At 52.9% G+C, this 20211-nt stretch overlaps 1 protein-coding gene across 5 annotated transcripts; it reads left to right on the plus strand.

Annotated features, from left to right (window-relative positions):
- Positions 1–4335: 4335 nt before the first annotated feature.
- Positions 4336–20211, plus strand: SPINDOC (spindlin interactor and repressor of chromatin binding). Of its 5 annotated transcripts, XM_084824367.1 has the most exons (9): positions 4336–4506; positions 6567–6708; positions 8118–8315; positions 10036–10308; positions 12503–12604; positions 13774–13878; positions 16145–16264; positions 17398–17448; positions 18956–20211. In XM_084824367.1, exons 3-9 carry the CDS (start codon positions 8159–8161, stop codon positions 19381–19383), a joined length of 1236 nt encoding a protein of 411 aa, XP_084680493.1. In that variant the 5' UTR covers positions 4336–4506; positions 6567–6708; positions 8118–8158; the 3' UTR covers positions 19384–20211. The 5 variants fall into 5 exon arrangements, with proteins under 5 accessions (XP_084680493.1, XP_084680491.1, XP_084680495.1 ...); XM_084824365.1 differs by lacking the exon at positions 6567–6708; XM_084824369.1 differs by lacking the exons at positions 12503–12604; positions 13774–13878.

Genomic DNA, 20211 nt, shown 5'->3' on the forward strand with positions numbered 1-20211 from the left:
GGACGTACTATATTTCTGCAGCGGTGGCGGGGGGGGGGAGGGAGGCGGAAAAAGAAGGGGAGGAGAAGAAAGGGGGCGACCAGCTGAACCCCCGCCCTGAAAAGTATCCCATCGCATCTCCCCCTCCTTCCGTCCTCCTCCTTCCCCTAAACTGTGTATCCTTATTTAGGGCTTTTGATCAGATACCGTCCACGATCAGTTGGGAAGTTAGGTAATTTTAGACTCTGGTCTTATGCGAGTGGGTGGAGGTCCTCTGCGGATCAGCCTTCTCCGCCCTCCAGATGTTTTGGACTGCAATTCCCATCAGACTCAGCCAGCACGGCATAGTCAGGAATCCTGGGAGTTGTAGTCCCCAAAGCAGCTGGAGGGCACCAGATTGGGGGAAAGCTGCTGCAGATGTGTGTGTGTCTTACTTCTGCCTTCCTTCCTTACGCCCCAAATGGAGGGAGTGCTGCCTTTGGGGGCCCTCCTGCCCGTTCTGCGGAGTGGGGCCCTGCACCTCTGCCCCAAAGCCGGACCCTGGGACCACCACTGCTGTACACAGGGTCCTAACTCCCTATCCTCTCCCCCACTCCAGGGAATGGGGGATTCTTAGGGAGGGGCACAGTGGGACCCCTGGACCTCCAGCAATCTCTTCTCCCCTTCAGTTCGAGCCAATGGTTTTTTACTTTGCTGAGGATGCAGCAAAAACACATTCCTAAACATTTTTTTAAAACTAGAGAATTATGAATGCATGCGGGGAGGGGGGATCAGTCCACTAAGGAGCTTCCTACCTATAGTTTGGGAGGACTAGGTTTTTCTTCTTTTCTCTCTGACAGCTGGGCAATGTGCAGAAATTCAACAGGTGAGATGCAGAGCCTAAGGGACAGGGATTTCCCTCTGCATTTCTGCCTGTCCTGCAGCTGTCAAACGCATGAGCCCACTCAGGGGAGAGGGGGGGTCAACTCACTTTAGAACCCACAATCTCAGAATATTGTTAAGGGCAGAGAGCGGCTGATCCAGGGGAATGGAGTCTAGGGTTGCCAACTGAGCAGAAAATTCCATCCTGGCCTGCTCTTGCCCTCTTAGCAGCAATTTGTTCTGCAGAAATCTGCAGCTACGTGGCTGTCTCACAGGTAATCTCTCACCGCCTGGAGATCAGCACAATCGCTGGCTAATGGCTGCTGACAGAGCTTCCATTAAAGGCAGAAGAGCAGTAGCCGGTAACAAGTTGGCAACCTTAGTGGGGTTGACTGGTATATGGAGAGTCTGGAGCAGGGGCTGAAATGATCTAGCAATCAACACACCCAATGCATCCTTGTTACGTTGGTTGAATTTGTAGCTGAGCATGTTTGGGGAGAAATTGCATGACTGTTTTAGGAACATCTCCCACTGAGCAACGGCCTTTCCGCTAAAAAAGAAAGTAAGATTCCAGTTCAATGGTTCTGGATAACGTTTGGCAGTTCTAAACAGGAACATAGGAGCCTGCCTTATACCCACTACTTGTCCATCTGCCTCTATATTAAGAGAAACCGAAGGACAAATATATTTGCTTTAAAACATTGATTAAAAAAAAAAAGTCCTAAGCAAACTTAGAGCAACTTTGAAGTTCACGAACACAATATTTATAAAACTTTATACAACCTTTCTGTTCCAAGATTATGCAAAGCCATGTACATTATTCAAAACAACCTCTGAAAACAATTTCAATTTAAAAGCATATTTGAACATGGAAAATGAAAAAGCGTAAAAGGCTAACAAACGGCATTAAAAAAAAAAAGATGCAAATACCAATGACTTTTTTAAAGAAGAAAAAAGAGTAAGGACAATTAGAACCCCATGTACTCTTAGAAAAAGCATGGTGAAAAAATAAAACAAATGTGTTGTTCTTTTAAATATTTTTCAAAGGTTGTCAGATTAGTCGAAATGCTGCTTTGTTATATTTATGGCCAGCTCATATTATGCTGAAAGCAACACAACTTCCAAAATCCATTGGCTGTGGGTTTCTGGGAGTTGTAGTCCAACACATCTGGTGGGGGCCAAGTTGGGCAAGTTTGCCCCAGGGTTTCAGGCCAACAGAGTTTCTTTCCCAGGCCTTCAAATTGTGGGGACGTCCTGCACGCCCAAAGCACTCACGATAGCACGGAGCTATGGCCCTGCTCCCTGAAGTGCGCCTGCTCCCGCCTTCGTCTCTAGGCCTGTGAGTGCAAAGGCACTGGGATAGTAGACAAGCGTGTCAGCCTAGGGAGTTGCCCAATCCCAAGTCAGATCACTGGTCCATCTAGTCCCGTGTTGCCAAAAGCGGGGGTGGGGAACAAATTTTGTGTCGAAGACTCGAAGGCCATATTCTTTGGAGGGGAGGTTATCTGTCAGGGGCCACATACCAGCAGCCAAAGGTGGGTGGGGGTCACACTTTTCCCTCTCCCTCTCTTTCTACAACTCCCCTTTTCTCTCTCTATCTCTGTTTCTGTCACCCCTTTCTCTCTCTCTCTGCCACCCCTTTTTCTCTATTCCTCTCTGTATCTGCCACCTCCATTTCTCACCCTCTTCCTTACCAATCAGTGGGCTGCCAGGGAACATTCCCTTTCCCCCTCTCTCTTTTCTGCCACCCATTTTCTTTCTCTGTTTCTGCCAAGCTTTTTTCTTTCTCTCTCCATTTCTGCCACCCCCTTTTCTCTCTCCCTCTTCCTCACCAATCAGTGGGCTACCAGGAAACATTCCCTTTTCCCTCTTTCTGCCACCCCCATTTCTCTCGCTCTCTCTCTTTGCTGTTCCCATCCCTTTCTCTCCGTTTCTGCCACCCTTTTCTCTTTCTATCCCCCACCCCACATTTTCCTCCCCACCCAAGGGGCTGCTAAGGAAGAGTTAGATGGCTCCTGCAAGCATCTCTCCAGAGTCTCAAGCAAAGGGTCCTTCCTGGCATCATCATTCCTACCTCAGAAAGGATATTAGAGGGAAAAGGTGCACCAAAGGGCAAGCCAATTGATCAAGCAGTCGAACTATCTTCTCATTTGGAGATTTATAGCTTAGGCAACCAGAGACGGTGGGAGGAACACGATCACAGTTTTGTAATACAATCCATACTGTGAAGAAAACGGATATTTTCTTCCTCTCCTGCCGAGACTAGATCTGAGAGTTTTCCCCAACAAAACCGAATTGGCTTCAGATTCAAAACAGGCCAAAAGGAAGTCCTTCACACAGTGCACAACAAATTTAGGGAATTCATGGCCACAAGATAAGGCGAGGGCCATACATTTCAACAGCTTTAAAAGGAGATGAGACAAGTTCGGGAGGGAGATCGGCAATCAACAGCTCAATGGAAGCTCCACGTTCAGAGGCAGCTAAACTGCAGATGACTGCTACTGGGGGAACATAAGGAGCTGCCTTATAAAGAGTCAACCCACTGGGCCACCTAGCCCACCACTGCCAACGCCACCTGGCAGCAGCTCTCCAGGAGGGAGGCTTTTCCAGCCCTTCCTGGAGATGTTGGAATTCGAACTAGGGACCTTCTGCATGCAAAGCTCTGCCACTGAGCCACGACCTTTCCCCAAGCAGGCAGCAGGGGTTGTGGCAGCCTTCCTCAACCCGGTGTTTCTGGCGGTGTTGGCCCACCATTCCCATCATCCCCAGCCAGCCAGCTGGGGATGATGGGTTTTTAAAGTCCAATGCCTCTGGAAGGTGCCAGAGCCAAGCCAGGCTGTTGCTTTCAGGCGCTACTTTGTGAGGTTTTGTTTAAAAAAAAAAAAAAAAAGCATGGGCCTTTTTGGGAAACAGGGAATTTGGGCCTTTAATATATATATATATATATATATATATATATGGTCTTGGATCCTTCTTAAACTGGGATTTTTCTGCATGCAAAGCACGTGCTCTTGCCCCGGGCCCCTTCCCCCTCTATGCAGAACCTCCTTCCCCCTGCAAGCTGCGAACTCCCCCACTCCCACCCCGAGGCCCAATTTCTTCCTGCAACCCCACCTCTCCCCTCTAGGTGGCAGCCTTCCCAGCCTCGCTAGCCGCTCTCCTCCATATCCCCCGCCGGTTCCCTAGCCCGGATTGGTGGCATCCCCTCCAAAGGGGCGGGGAAAGGTTAGGCCCATTGGCTGGCCGAACCGACGCGCGAACCAGAGAGCTAGGAAAGGGTAGAGGGAGACACGTGCGCCGGCGTGGCGTCGGACGTGACAGGCACTTCCGGCCCGAAACGGAACAAGTCCGCCTCCCCTCGCCCGCGGCCGAACTTCCGAGGCAGGCGCTGGGGATGCGTCTCCGCGGCGCTGAGGGGCGCCACCATGGAGACGGCAAGGGGTAGAGCGGCCGCCCGCTTCCCACCGGAAGTGGTGGCCATCTCCGAGGGAGGATGAGGGAGGGGGGGAAAGGTCCTTCGGACAATGGAACCATAGAGTGGGGGAGGGGGAGAGCGGCCCCCCAGGGCGGCCGCTCTGCCTCGCGGGGAGCCGGGGAGCTCTATGGTGCGCGGCGGGGGCTCCAGCCGCAGAGCGAGGCGGCTCCGGGCCCAGGTGGGAGGCCGCGGTACGTATGGGGCCGGCGGCGGGGGGCGGCCCCCTCACGCGCCCGGGGGCATCTGGGAGGGGGCGCTCCTGGCCCCCCAAAGCGCGCATCTGGCGGGGGGTCCGGGGGCCCTGCACACGCGTAAGATGGCGAGACCCCCTCTGGGGTGGGGGGCGGCTCCCCCACACGCAGGCCCCCTTCTCCCTCCAGCCTGGGGCGGCGGAGGGGCAGCTGTTCCACGCCCCCCCAGACTCACACTCGTGCCTGGGACGGGGAGGGCTTCCTGCGTGCCCCCCCCAGTATGGGATGGGGAAGGGGCGATATTCGCCCCCGTGACACACGCGGACTCGTGCCTGGGTCGGGGGAGGGGTTCCTGTGCCCCCCTCCAGATGGGAAGGGGTAATATCCCCCCCATACGCACAAACTCGTTTCTGGGCTGGAGGAGGGGCTGCTGTGTGTCCCCCCCCCATCTGAGGTGGGGAAGGGGTGATATTTGCCCCCTTGACACACGCGGACTCGTGCCTGGGACGGGGGAGGGGTTCCTGTGTCGTCGTCCCCCAATATGGGATGGGGGAAGGGGTCACACACACATATACACACGCGCGCGCACACACACAGATGCACACACACACGCGCGCGCGCGCTTGCCTGGGTTCAGGGGAGGGCTGGTGTGTTTCCCAGCGCACACCCCCGCGATGAGGAGGGGCTTGCCCAAATCCTGGCGGGGACCTTGATGGAACATGGTGTGGAGGGGAGGGGCTTTTTGAGGGGGTGGAGCCAACGCTTACGGGGGGGGGGGCGTGTGCGGGTTAGAGGGGAGTCAGAGGTGGGTCTGGAGAAGGGCAGGGGCACCAGGCACGTGGCCACCTGATAAGAGCCAGGTAGGAATCTAAAGAGCTGGGGGGGGGGATGATTTTGGTCAGTGGAGTATTGGGGGGGCGGATTCAGTGGGTTGCATTCCAGGGGTGGGGAAGCTGAGAGAAGACCCCGAATGTGGGCTCGGAGGTAAGCATGGGAGGCGACTCGGAGAGGCTGGTAACTGCTTGATGGGAAGGAAGAGCTCAGGATAATATTGGCTGGTAGTTGAGGGGAAAACATGTGGCCTGGTTGTGGGGGGGGGGTGGATCCAGTGGGTTGGGAACTGGGGGTGTAGAACATTGGGGGCCCAATGTAGTCGGTGGATGATATAGGGAGTTCTAGATTGAAATCAAAATGGCACATGGAGGGAGATGCTAGGAAAAATGGGGGCTGATGGCTTTGTGGACCGTGAGGGTGGAATGGAGGATTCAGGGGGCTGGAGAAAGAGCTGAGGAGTATCTTGGCCTGTGGCTATGGGGGTGTGGAGTGCGGGGGGGGGGGAATGAAAATACCAGGAGAGAAATTCAGTGGTTGGAATGGGGGGGGGGGATGAGAGACCCAAGTTGTGTGTGCTGGAGTGGGTGAGGGGCGGTCCCTAGGAAAGGGGGCTGGCGAAGTAGCTAGCTAAGAACCAGGAAGGAGTCCAACGGGCACATGGCGCAGGGGCAGAGGACGGAGGAGGGGAGATGAGAACAGGGAAGGGGGGATTTAGGTTCTTTGGTAGAGGAGAGCCAGGATGTAGGAGCACTGGAGAACGAGGTACCTGGGACTTGAAGAGAAACTTGGAAGGTTGGGGACTCGATGCCTGGGGGGAGTAGAAGTCCTGGTGGGGAAGTGTGATCAGGGCCCTGCAGCTTTGGGAGTGGGAAAGAGGAATGTAGTGGAGTGTAGAGACTGGGGGGTTTTGGAAGTTGCGTGGCATGCGTAGAGCTTTGGGAATTAAAGTGGGGGGGATCTTGTAGCGGGGTGGGGGGGAGTGAACATCAGCAGCAAAAACAAGGAGGGTGGTGCCTTTTCAAACCAGGAGAAGAAATAAGAGGTGAACCCTGAAGACGCTGGGGCAGGGAGGCTTTTTTAAAAGAACCTTCCAGATTATGCTGCCATGCAGAACACGTTTCAAGCAAAGTTGCTGTTCCTCAGTGGTGGTGGTACTTCGGGCGTGTGGAATTCTTTCCTCGGTGAAAACACACATTTTCCCTTTCCCTCTTCTTATTGTTCTCCAGGGCGTCATAACTCCCATAGCTAATGGAGTCTTTTTGTCCCCCAGTGGTGTAAGTGACTTTGCTACCCTCACTTCTTTGGTCTAGTCAACACCAAAGGGGTTCCAGTGCCCGAGACTTTCCTCTGATACAGTCCTTACAGCAGGTGGGAAAATATTTGAATTGATGTAATGTCCAGTGCCAAGGTGCCACCCTGTCCCTTTTGCCATGTAAACGTTCCAAGGGATACCGAGGAACAGGGTCAAAGCAATTTGCTGTGAAGTGGACTAAGTTTCTAGTCCTCAAGAGTGGCTGATGGAAAAGTCTGAACACAGAATGCCTGTTTGTTTCCTTGTTTAAAAGGCTCTTGAGCAAGGAAGCAAAGTTTATAAAATAATAAGGCAGCTCTTCATGACCTTTTAAACTCATGCTCAGCAAAAAGAGAAGGAGGTGGGTCTCTTATTTTTTCCACCCCAGCCGACACACCAGCTCATTGGCAAACGTCCCCGCATGCATCCAAATCGTATTTTTAAAATGCTTTGAGTTCCTAGGATCTCTGCCCATATCCTCGTTTCCATGGTGTGCATACAAAGCAATCTTTGTGAACCGAGATGAGTAAATACGTTTGAGGTGGAGGAATGTAAAGGAGAAGGGGGGAAGTGAAAATTGTGATGGCCTCAAGGCTTCCAAATATGTTCTTCCGCGGCTTGCTCAGAAATGATATTTCAGCACTGCCTCATTCAGTGGCCTAGTTTTGCTTACTTCCCTGTCTGTTCGGTTTCCTCTTTTTGTTCTGGTTCAGTTCCGGCCTTCCTCAACCTGGTGCCTTTCAGATGGGTCGGGCTACAACTCCCAATGTGCCCAGCCAGCCCAATGGATCTGCGTCGTAGCCCGACCTATCTGAAAGGCGCCAGGTTCGGGGAAAGTTGGTTTATCCAAAGACAAGCAGTTATTATATTCCAGAACTACGAACCTTCTTGGTGCGCCAGCAGAAAGCCCGCATGTCAGATAAATAAATACCAGGCAGGCACATCCTTTGGTGTTGAAAAATACCCACTTGTTTGGCAAAGCATGCTTATTTTAATATCGAGTGGGTCATTTTCAATGTTGATTGATCAGGTACCAGGCTGTGTGTGTGTGTGTGTGTGTGTGTGTGAAAAATGCCTGTGTGTTTGCATTGAAACGGACAAGGGGACGCCATGTTAGCCAGTTTCGTGTTCGGCAAGGCCCTTCTCTGGGCTCATCTCTGTGTGCTGGAATGCACATCTCTTGCTGTGCCTGCCATGCCCTGTTCAGTCTGCTCCCATGTGGAGCCCCTGCTTTGCTTGCAGAAGGTCCCGGGTTCCATTCCTGGGCATCTGCAGTGTAAAAGTAGCAGCTGGTGGGAGAAACCTGTCTCTGCCTAAGACCCTGTAGAGTCTGACCTGGTATAAGGCGGCTTCCTATGTTCTTAAAATTTTTGTGTGTGTGTGTGTTTCTTCCTGGCAAGGAAAAGAAGACGATGACAGAATTGAGGGCATTTCTGCCCACCCCCCGCTCCTTTTGTGTGAAGAAATCTTTCTGATTCTTCCACAGCTGGGCTCTGGTGTGCCCGCTCCGCCACCCCGAAAACGCTCATGGCGTTGAAGGCAGAAGCTCCACTGGTGGACTACATCGAGGTCTCGTCCTCCGTTTTACGCTTCGAGGAGAAAGAGAAGGAGGCCGCGGTTCAGCCACTGCCAGTCCGTGCCCCGGTCAAGCAAGATGGGGCCCCTGCGGAACCCGTGGGCAGAGGTAGGGACAGTGTCCTGTGGCCGAACCGTGGGACGCTTGGATTGGATTTTGGATTTTCAAAAGCAGCTTTTGAAAAGGGGGGGGCACTGGGAGCTAGAGAAGAGTACCCAGGTAATTAGTTCTGAAGGAGGTTGCAGGGGATAGTGGTTAAAGCATTGAGGACTGTCAGAGAGGAGCCAAGCTTTGGGGTGAAGGGGGGTCCTGGGTTGTGTTCTCAGTTTTCTGCATGCAGGAGGGAAATCGGGGGCAGAGGGGGGCAGAGCTTCTGTGCATGTAAGGGACATTGAATTCAGCGTGGTTTATTCCAGGATATCTGTGTGTAGGAATGCAGCCCTGGTCCCCCCTGGGCTCTGGCCGAGGCATCCAGAAGACCTGATTTGACAGCCTTGCTGCCTCAACCGCTATTAAACCAGCGAGACTTGGCAAATCAGGTCTCCTAGGCTCTTCCTCCAGATCCCTGAAGGGGAGTTGGGGACAGCAAAGGACTCGCTCGAACTGGATAGCGTGGCCTGCTGTGTTCTGTTCCTGGCTTTGCGCATGAAGGCAGGGGAGGGGGAAACTGGAGTCAAACCTGCTCCTCTCTTCTGTTCTGGCTTGGGCGGGGGGTGGGGGATCGAAATAGAAGGGGGTTGGGGAGCAGGGCTTCCTTGCATTTCTGGGGGAAATCAAGGTGGTGGTATTAATGGATGGCATTCAAAGCAGGTTACGCGGTCTTATGAACAATCAGTAAAAAAACAACTGCTGGTATTTTGTACTAAGAGACGTTGCGGCCAACTGAACAGGTGCAGCTGCGATGTAGAACTTCTCGGTGGGCCCTGCAGTGACTTCCCTATTCACCGCTGCCGGGAAGAGGAGAGAAGCATGCTCCTTTCTGTCAGCCAGATGCTTTTCCCACTCCTCTCTTTCTAGCTAAGACCGCCTTCCCCAACCTGGTGCCCAGCAGCTGTTTTGGACTACAGCTCCCAGAATTCCTACCCATTGGTCACGCCAGTGGGGGCTGATGGGAGCTGAAGTCCAAAATATCTGTAGGGTACCAGGTTGGAGAAGACTGGGCTAGGTTTAAATACTGCTGGGTTTGCTTTGGGCCATCCACACGGTGGCGCCAACAGTCCCGTGGTATGTGGGGCCTGGCTTTGTTTCCATCCCGCCAGGTGGGCTGCCCAGCAGAACCCTCCGAGTTCCTCCCCGCGGCATCTCCCAATACCGTGACACATCAAGGGGCAGGATGCAAGCATTTTGGAATGAATACCAAAACGGAAAGGAGTCAGAAATATCGGAACACGCGGCCTCCAGCACTTAACCAATGAAATGCTAATAAATGCTGTTCATCACTGCCGACGGAGGATTAGCCATGCTCAAAAGCTTGGGTGGACAAGGCAGATTTCCCCAGCCCCCAAAACACAGGTTCAGAACCTCCTTCAGCAAGCCAAATACGATTCTCGGGTTCATAGTCCAGTGGTGGGCAGGGCCCAAGGCAAAGCAGGGCAGGGCCAATAAGATACCAGCATATTTCATCTTAAAGCCTATCACTGCCCTTCACTAAGCCTTAGGAGAGGCATTTCTACCTTTTTAGAATAGGGGGAAAACTGCCCAGGGACAGCACCAGGCCAACCTCCTAAAGGTGGGGTGGGGGTGGGTCAGGAGTCGGGGATACAGAACTGCCCCCAACTCTGTGGTCAGACTCGTCCTCCATGCATGCATCTTCCCATTGTCACCCCAGGGGAGCGCCTGGTAGCCGGGGTTGGCCCGGAAGAGCCTGGCAGCTCCTGGAGGCAGGAGTACCTGATCGCGGAGAGCTCAGGCCGCAGCCAGGCAGTGTGTATGGTTTGCGGCGGGCTCCTGAGCGCCTCGGGCCCTGCGGCCGCCCGCAAGCACATCCAGCAGCATCATGCCCACTCGCTGGAGTTCAGCCTGGAAGAGAAGCGCAACATCCTGGAGGCCTGGAGCGAAGGGGCGGTGCTTCCCACACCACAGCCACAGCCCTGTCCTGGAGGTAAGCCCATTTCTCTTCTCGCACCCTGCCCGATTTAGTCTGAGCCACACTGCCAAAGAAACGCATTTTGGGAGTACTTTGTTCTTTTCTTTCTTGCAACACTCTGGTATCAAAGGAGTGCTTAAAGCCGCCGCCCTCAACCTGGTGCCCTCCGTGCTGGCTGGGGACGCTGGGAGTTGTAGTGCGACAGATTTGGAGGGCACTAGGTCAGGGAAGGCTCTCCACAATCTTCCATGGTATACGCCTTCCCATTCTCCCTCTCCTGCACCCAAACTTCCCTAGAGATGGGGTGAGAAGGGGAGGTTCGATGCTGGCAAACGTTGGGGAATTTGGGAAGTGGTGGTGTTCAAGACGGATGACAGAAGCGCTTGGGTGGGGGTCCTGGAACAGGGGCAGGCAGAAAGCACGTCAGGATCTCCTGATCGATCTCTTGGGTGATTTGCAATCGGTTGGGAAGGGTTTCTGACTCCCAATCCATAGCGAGCAAAATTTCAAGTAAAACAAAGAAACGGAACAGGAAAATCTCCATTGTGGCTGCCCTTGTAAAGTGTAAGCATTAACTGGTTGCCTTTAACCAGGGCTTTGTACAGCTCTGCTGATGGTTTGAGAGTTTGCTGTTAGAATCCCTAATCTGTAGTTGCTTGTATTCGTACATGCAGGTTATCTCAGTGTGCAGCAGGTAACTGAGTCCTCTGAGCCACCATTTTGCATCTGGCTGCTCCCCCCCCCCCCGACTACTTCACACCTGGCTCCAAGTGGTGGATCTTAAGAGTCCTAGCAAAAAAAGTAAAGTAGACCCCACAAGTATGCCCATCTCTACGCTAGCACAGGGATGGGGAACCTTTTTCAGCCCAGGAGCTGTCTGCCATTTCAGAGAAGCTCTTGGGGGCTGCATTCCAGGGGTGGGCAGGGCCAAAGACAAAAGGGGTGGGGCATATTTTAGCTGAAACTCTTACTGTCAGCAACTGAGCTTTCAGAAAAAACATTTCAGTGTTTCAGGATGGGGGAAAAAACTACACAAAAGCTGGAAATGTGCCAAATTCTCCACAGTTGGGGGAAAGGGCATGGGGCCAGGGGAAAGAGGAGTGGACCTCTGGGGAGTTCCGGTGGGCTGCATAGAGGCCACAGCTGGGCCAGATTCAGCCCCCAGACTTGAGGTTCTCCACCCCTTCCCTGGGAAGCATGCAACAGACGGGAGGCAAGGCAGATTGGATGCGAGTATGTTAGGCGGCATGGGTTGGCTTGAACTACATGGCTGGACCTCTGTATATTCATGCCCCAAGAACCTTATTTTAAAATATTTATAATAAATACATGGAAATTGATAAGTACATGTATAAATAAATAAATGAATGAATGAATGTATGTATAAATAAATATCCATGATTGATTTATAAATAAATATACATTTATACATTGATTGGTTTATACATTTATTTATACATTTATAAATAAATATACATTTGTTTATTTAGACATTTATTTAGTCATCTATAAATAAATAAATATACATTTGTTTGTTTATAAATGTATAAATCAATCAATGTATATTCATGCCCCCAAAATCTACAGAAATGTATTTATATTTAAATACAAAAATATTTACATACCGCTTCCTATTCTTAAAATCCTGAAGCAGTTTGCAACAAATGATAAAACAATACATCATTATAAAAGCACAGCAACCTTTAGAAAGGTCATGGCTGGGAAAAGCCGACGTAAACAAGAAAGTGCGTTAGCCGTCGTCAAAAGCACATGATCGTCAGCTCCTGGAGTGGATTTGTGTATATCTGTTTCTGTTAGTCATGGGGGAAAGCAATCAGCTGGGGAAGGTGTTGGGGGATTGGCCCCTGGCCACTGAAACCCTTGCTCAGCCCCAACTCTGGCTTCCAAGGTTCCACCTGGCATTGTGCACGTCCTTTGGAGCATAGATTTGCATCCATGAGAGCTAGAAACTTGCCTTTTAAAACATATATTGATGTATTTATTTATTTTATTTGTACCCTGCCTTTCTACCAAAAACTGGCACTTGAGGGGGAGAGTAAATAAAATAAGTAAAAAATAAAAGCCAAGATCTTTGGGAGGCTGTGTCCTGCGCCCGACGACTGTTTTCTGCGCTTGCACAGCGCGGTCGTTGAACAAACGCCACCCCGTGCTCAGCTTTTGATTCCGTTTCTGAAACTTCCCACGCCAGGCAGCCCCAGGGAGAGCAAGCGGCCTGCCGAGATCGAAGTGCTCCTCGACTCAGAGGAGCGCCCGGCGAGCCGGAAACGCGGGCACCTGGGAGCACGCTGTGGTGAGTGCTGGCACTGGAGGCGGCCAGGGTCATCGCCCCCAGGCCCTCATTTCCTGACCTGTGACCCGCTCATGACCCCAGCGGGCAACGTGGCACCCGCTCCTAATGTTTCGACCGTGCCTTTGTCCTTGTCTATTGAGGGCGACCTGATGCCAAGGAGACCAGCAGCACTCCTGTATCTGAGACTCTCGTAGACAACAAGAGTGGGCAGAACGTCAAGCTCCAGATGTTTGGGGACATCAATTCCCAGAAGCCCCTGCCAGCATGGCCAGCGGTCAGGAATGCTGGGATTTGACGTCCAAAACATCTGGAGATCAACGTTGTGCCCACCGCAGGTGCCAAAGAGGAGTGGGCAACTTGTGGCCTTCCAGACGTTTTGGCCTACAACTCCCATGATCCCTCACCATGGATTTTTTCTCCCTCTTTCATAATACTAGAACCCAGTGGGGTCATCCCATGAAGCTGACTGATGGGAGATTCAGGGGAGATACAAGGAAATACGTCTTCACACAGCACATAGTCAAACCACAATGATGTAGTGATGGCCACCAATTTGGATAGCTTTAAAAGGAAGTTAGACAAATTCCTGGAGGAGAAGGCTATCCATGGCTACTAGCCCTCATGGCGATATGCTACCTCCAGTTTCAGAGGCAGTATGCCTCTGTACACCAGTTGCTAGGGAACATGGGCAGGAGGGTGCTGTTGCACTCCTGCCCTGCTTGTGCGTTTCCCGGTCGGCCAATGTGTGAACAGAATGCTGGGCTAGATGGACCCTTGGTCCGATCCAGCAGGGCTCTTCTGATGTTCTTATGCTGGCTGTGGCTGATGGGAGTTGTAAACCAACGACATCTGGAGGGCCACAGTTTGCAGAAGGAGGAGTCCTGGCACTTGTCTCATAGGGATGGGAGAAGCTGCCACCGGCTGAAATCCGTTCCTCAGCACAGTGGTTAAAGGTTCCCAGGAGCCCTGCTGCCCTCCTCTGTGTCTAGCCGCTCTGTGTCTCCATTTTTTTTCTCCCTTCTAAAACAACAACAGCAACAAAAACGGGTGCTTGTGCCGCAGCTGCAACCCACTTTAGGTGGGGGGGCGAGACCCCTACCCTCAAGCTGAAGACAGCTGGTCTCACCCATGGATCTGTTTGACCCTGCGGTCTTCTCTCTTTTTGGCAGAGGTGGCCCGCTTAGACCCCAAGCGGCGATCGCAAGGCCAGCAGAGGAGGCACAGCTCGGGCGGTGCCAAAGACACGAGGAGCAGCCAGCCCATCAAGGCCACAGGTAGCACAGGGCTATGAGGGGGCTTGTGCTCACAATGTGGCAACATTTGAGCTGTGGGACCATCTCCCCTTAAGTCTCCTCCGCCCTCCCTTCCCCTCCTGCACAGCCGTGCATGCCAGGCAGTCCTATGGAGGCTCCCGAGAGCTGCGGAACTGAACATCCTAAGAGTATTTTGCCTGCCTCCCCCTGCCCTTGAAAATCAAGTTTCTAGTCCTTATGATTGCAAAGAGAAGTGTACCATTGAAGTGTGGTGGTCTCAGAAGCCTGAGGGGGTTGCTGAATAAGGTTTTCCAGCCATCGAGGGTGGGAGATTTGATGCCTGTGTAGCTCTTCCCCAAAGCTATCGGAGGCAGAAAAAATGTCGTAGAGTTGATGATGCAAAGGGGATGGGCATATAGATTTGCTTGATTTGCATAATATACGCAGATGACTGAACTTGGGTTTGCTTGGCACAAATGAAAATTTTGGCAAAATAGGCAGTACTTCGTGTTGGAATGGAAATCAGGAATGGCAGGAATAACTATGCTGGGAATCTTACAGAGAGGATTAAAAAAACATTTTTCCCATGGCTTCGTTATTTCCAGACATTTTACATCTCTAGTCTTTCTATGAAAGTGTTCTTATTAAAGTTTTAGAAATCGTTTGTGGGGTGGTAAAGGCTGGGGAACAATATATAAACACCATGTCTTAAACTCTACAAGAAAATATTTCATAACTGAAAGCTGTTCAATTTTTCGGGGGGGAAGCAAAAACGGTCCTTGGGAGAAAAAACCCAGAAAAAGCTGGATTTCTTCCCAATTTTTCCGTTTTTTTTCCGGGCCTTCACATCTCTACACAGAGAACACACGCCCTTGTTTCCTGTGCCTTCGCCCCTATTTTTCTGCCCTTCTTGCACTCCCCCCGGCCAAGTCTCTAGTCCTCAAGGTTCTGGATCAAGCCATGGCAATCTGCCTGAGGTTCAGAACAATTTCCCCTGTACACACTTTGGCAGAGGGTTCTCCCCCTCCCCCACTTGCCAGAAGTTATAACTGGGAGAAAATTACGAGACTGTGTCTTGCTGTTACCACAATATTCTGTAATGCCATTGTATTAGGTGCTGGTTCTGTCTTTGATCACACAGTGCTGACTACGTAAGAAAGCATCCTCGATGTTAGTTCCCCACATCATAGATCTGATGTTCAATAAATAGATGCACTGAGAGCTAATTCTGGAGTCTACAGACCTCTTGGTTAGGTATTCAAGATTCATTCATTGTCTCCTCATTTGGTTTAAGATAGTCTATTTAAGGCACTGCGCCTGTTTTGGAGTTCCTTTGATGGATCGCATCAGGAGGGGCCATAGCTCAGTGTGATAGAGCACATGCTTGGCATGCAGAAGATCGCAGGTTCGATCCCCGGCTTCTCCAGGTAGGGTGAGGAGAGAATCCTGCCTGAAACCCTGGAGACCTGCTGCCAGTCAGTGTCGACAGTCCTGGGCTGGACCCAGTACTGGACCCAGGGTCTGACTCGGTGCAAGGCAGCTTCCAATGTTCCTGTCTACTATCCTCACTCTGGAAAAGAGGATGCTCTAAAACAGACTTCCCAACCTGGAGCCCTCCAGATGTGTTGGACTGCAACTCCCATGCTGGCTGGCAATGATGGGAGTTGCAGTCTGACCAATCTGGATGGCACGAAGTTCGGGGAGACTACTCAGAAAAGAGAGAGGTGGGTAGGCGGCCCTACGTTGCTTGTCATCTGTTTCCAACATCTCCACCATCGCCTGTGTATATCGTATTCTCCATCCTGCCCCCATGGCTTACCTGCTTTGGGAGAACGAGAATTTCACTTGCCCTTTCTGCCTTCTTAGGGAGGGTGTGCCTCAGCTCACAAGTTCCCTGCCTTTGGGCACGTGCTTGAAAACAGCGTAGCCTTAACCTTTTTTATTTGTAAACCGGGGGGGGGGGGGGGGGCTGTTTGTTAAGTATCTTATGGGGGTGTGGACATCTGGTGAGTCTTTGAATCATTCATTAATACCGTAAGATATTTGGGATCGTTCAGCTGTAGAATTGCGTGGGCAAGGGAGTGGTGCCGAATTCAAAGGGGTTACTTTAGTCCCAGGTAGGGAAAAAGCTCCGTGGCCACCTGTCAGGGATGCTATAGGAACAGGTTGTCTGCGTCGGCGGGGGGTTGGACTTGATGGCCTTTGAGTTCCCTTCCAACTCTGAGTCCTGGATTCTCGAGATTCAGCGGCCTTCTGCTTCGCTTCTTACGCGTGCTTTGCTTCCTAGGGAAGGAATGGCTCTCTGAGTGCGGGGTCCCAGGTTCAGCCCCTGCTGAGATCCGGATCTTCACCGATGGCACCTTTCCAGCTGGCTTTGCCTTAAAACTGTATTGCCGGACTCAGCCAGGTAGGTTCTGCTTCAGAAGGGCAGGGACGTGTGTGTGTTTTGTTCATAAGATCTTGTTTCTCAACCATCAAGCTCTCAGAACCATTCAAAATACAGCTTCAGCTGCTTCTTAGCCTCCCCACCATTTTCAGTACCTTTAGCTCTCGTCGTCATCGTCGTTGTCGTTATTATTATTACATTGATATCCCACCTTTTTTCCTCTCGCAAGGAACCCTACGTGGCTTACATAGACCTCCTCCTCTCCATTTTATCCTCACAACAGCCCTGTGAGGTGGGTTAGGCGGAGAGGCAGCGACTGGCCCAGACTCACCCAGTGAGCTTCATGGCCAAGTGGGGACTAGAACCTGGATCTCCCAGCTCCCAGTCCAGTACTCTAACTGCTACACCACACTGGCTCTCTCTGTGGGATGTGGTTCTATTGTAGCCAACCCTAGTATACTGTTTTGTAGCTGCTTAAAGAAATCTTGCCCCATTAAGTCCTCCGCTCCACAAACCTCTATTCCCAAACGCAGTTGCGTATCCACTCGGTGTCCTGGCAGTTGCTTGGAAGCTGCTGTCCTCCAAGGCTTCAGGGGTCTTCTTAAAGTCCCAGGTGTGAAATTAGGGCCACTAACGGTTTGCATGGGAGGGATGGGATGGTGCAAGTTCCACAGTGATGCCTTCAGCGGCCTGGTTTGCACATAACACTAACCCATTGTTTGAGTTGTGATGTGTGAATGTGGCTACACTAACAAACCATGGTTTGTTAACCACGAACAACCCAGAAAGAGAACCTGTGGTTTGTTGTTGGGTTGTGAACTCCAGGTTGTTTAAACCATAGGTTGGCATTACATGCGAACCCAGGAGCGTGGGTGGTCATCGGTTGTTTTGCCAGGCCACAGAGGCAGTGGGAAAGAGTGGTAAAAAGACACCAGTAGTTCTACATGCCAGTATTCCTGCAGCACAGAGGCATTTGGGATGCAGGGAGGGGGCTGGCAAATGAGGTGGGAAGCAAACAACCCAGGGATTGAGAAAACAAACCGTGGTTTGTTCGATCGTCTGTCAGACAAATCCCGAGTCGGACAAAGAACCTTGGGTTAGTGTCGTGTGCAAACCAGGCCAATGTTTTTTTGTTGGTTTTTTTTGGGTTACAGAACCACCCCAGGACACTGGAGCTAAACCAAGTACAAGGAAGAGAACAGTTGGTAAGCCTTGTAACCCACTCACTCTCTCCCTCTTTGTCAGAGATAAGTTTATATCTGCTTAACGGAGTGGGTTGTAGATACGCCCCAGCTAGCGGGGAGAGGCATCTTTCCACGCCTACCACCCCCAAATAGAGCTGTGTCTCATCACACAGCAAAGCCGTACTCCTCGCTTCTCCTCTTCCTACCCATTCCAGTGGTAACTACATTTGCTTGTTGGGATCAGGAGTCCTGAGAGAAACAGCTTATTTCCACTGCAAGGATCGGAGATTCATCCTCTCTGGATGTGTCACTTCATACGGGATCTGAATTTTGGCACAAAAGCTTGCTCAGGACTTGTGGATGTATTTTTTCTAAACTGTTAAAAGTTTCTAGTCCTCATCATTTTAGGAAAAATAGCTGAATTACACAGACAGTGAGAGGGTTTGCAGATAATGCTAAACAAGGTTTTAGGGCTATGTGGATGAGCAGAAAGCCTGAACAAAGCGTTGCACCTGTGCGCTGTCCCTCCTCTTCCTCTCATGCAGCTGGGGAGAGGAATAAAGCGGCACTCAGGTTCACTTTGCAAAATTCTTGGCTTGTCGTTACGTGCAAACCAGGAATCACAGTTCACGACGAAACTAGTCAGTTTGAGAAACAAGCAAACGACAAACCCTGAATTATTTATCCGGCTTGTCTACCAAAGTAGAGTTTATTTTGGCCGCTGGTTTAGATGGGTTTACAGTAAGTAGGCTTGGGTAAACCTGTGGAGGAATGGCCTATCGACGGCTAGTAGCCATTGTGGCTAAATGGAACGTCTGGGTTCAGAGGCCATCTGCCTTTCAATAACAATCGCTATGGTGTGTCTGCAGTGAGACGCTATTGCGTTATTGCCCTGCCTGTAGGCTTCCCAGAGGCAACGAAAGGGCCGACACTGGGAAACACAATGGTGGCTAGTCTGAGCCAGCCAGCTGCTCTTACCGCCTCATACAGTGGTTGCCCACCTTGAGTCCTCAGGTGACAGGGCCAGCGCCAAGGGTCGGCATGGGCAGGCATCGGCCGAGGGCCCACACCCCAGCAGGGTCCCCTGATGAGAGCCCCTGGAGTTGCTCCTCCTCCTCTTCGCCCAGGCAGCCTGCTTGTCCCCCTGCCTCTCGCTCCGGCCCAGACGACAGTGGTGGGGAGGAGGAGGAGCAGGAGATGCCGCAGCCCGCTTGCCCCCTGGCTCTCTGCCTGCCAAGCAAGCAAGCGGCAGCCATGATGGGAAAGAGGAAGAGGAGCCAGAGAGCTGGTGACGGCGGCGAGGAGAAGGGGACTTACGGAGGGAGGGGGCCTTTTGGGGGTCTCTTGCCTGAGGGCCCTCCGAGACCTGCAGCAGGCGCCAGTTGCTGTCGGACCGCAAATCCCAGCACCCCAGTCAGCCTGGCCCGCGGCCAGGGATGCTCGAGGCCACGGTCCCCCCGCCTCTGGGGACCCGCTGCCGTAGCGGCTCGCTCCCCTAACGGACGCACTGCCTCTCTCCCCGGCCCAGGTCGCGACTGCTCCGTGTCCCTGCTGCGGCTTCACTCCACGGACTCCCCACGCCACCTCTGCCCAAGCCGGGACGCCGCCCCTCGCCCCCTGGGCCGCTCGGCTGCACGCAACGCCGAGGGCGGCGGCGGCGCCAGGCCGGGCCAGCGGGGCACTCCAGCAGCAGGGGAGGAGGCCGCCGCCCTCCTGGCCAAAAGCTTCAACCCCACCTGGCGGGCTCGCTTCCTCATGGACTTCGATGCTGGCGCCGGCCGGCTGGTCTGCATGGTGTGCGAGTGCCCCCTCCGGCGCCTGCGCCTGGCCGCCGTCAAGCGCCACATCCTCCAGTGCCACGCCGAGACACTCCACCTGCCCCGGGAGGTCCGCCGCACCATCCGGGAAGTCTGGGAGAGCCGGAGCCAGCCCTCTGCCCCGGGCCCTCGGCAGTGAGGGTGCAGCCGCTGCCCGCCCGCCCTCCCCCCTGGCGCCCTCCGGATGCCCCGGGGCTGCAGCTCCCAGCTTCCCTGGCCGTCGGAGTCCCCCGGGCACTGCGGCGGGAAAGGTGTTGCCGGGGGTGCGAGGGAGAGGGCCGACCGCCCTGTGTATGCTGCAGTTGGGCGGGCAGGCGGGCAGGGGAGCGACGTGGTCAGAGATTCCAGGCCCCCTTGCGCTCCCCTCAAGCCCTTGCGCTCCCTGCCCACGGGGCGCCGGTTTCTCTTGCCGGTTTTTGCTGCTATCATGCGGAAGGAGGCTGCCCCGGCTTCTCCCTTCCCCGCACACCTGCGACCCTGGGGAATGAGGGCACTGAAAGGCTCTGGGGAGAAGCTGCCGCTGCCTCCCTTCCCCTGTTGTAGGGGAGAATTCTTTGTCTTCTTTTTTGAACGGGAGAATACGTTGCAGCCGGCTCTCTTCCCTGGCTCCCGGAGCGTCGCCTCCGTGTCTCCCCGGAGATCACAGAAGAAAAGCATGCTGGGAGCCGGGGCTGCTCAGAACCGCCTTTGGGGATTCTCTTGTAATTGATCGGTTCCAACGGTGCCAGCAGAGCAGCCAGTGCGATGCCTCCGTTGGCAATGGTGTCTTTTCCCCTACCAATTGACCGACGCTGGAATGGACAGGGCGCGATACTCGCACCTGTGGCAGGGGGCTGTGCCCGAGGACGGGGGGTGAGCGGGCTTGGAGATGGAGCGAGTACCTGGGCCGGAGCTTCACACAGCTGAATGATACCAAGAGACAATGAATGATACGAAGAGACAATAAATTATTTTTATGATCTACTGC

This window comes from Heloderma suspectum, chromosome 17 (genome assembly GCF_057233095.1).
Source record: "Heloderma suspectum isolate Gila_16-S chromosome 17, 16-S_ref, whole genome shotgun sequence".
In the NCBI taxonomy this organism is placed as follows: Eukaryota; Metazoa; Chordata; class Lepidosauria; order Squamata; family Helodermatidae; genus Heloderma; species Heloderma suspectum.

Excerpts from the sequence above, each read along its gene's own strand:
- SPINDOC (XM_084824365.1), top strand. The coding sequence starts at position 4,443 with ATGGTGCGCGGCGGGGGCTCCAGCCGCAGAGCGAGGCGGCTCCGGGCC. Across the intron at positions 8,316-10,035 it reads TGCGGAACCCGTGGGCAGAG|GGGAGCGCCTGGTAGCCGGG; the intron begins GTAGGGACAGTG and ends TTGTCACCCCAG. Across the intron at positions 16,265-17,397 it reads GTATTGCCGGACTCAGCCAG|AACCACCCCAGGACACTGGA; the intron begins GTAGGTTCTGCT and ends TTTGGGTTACAG.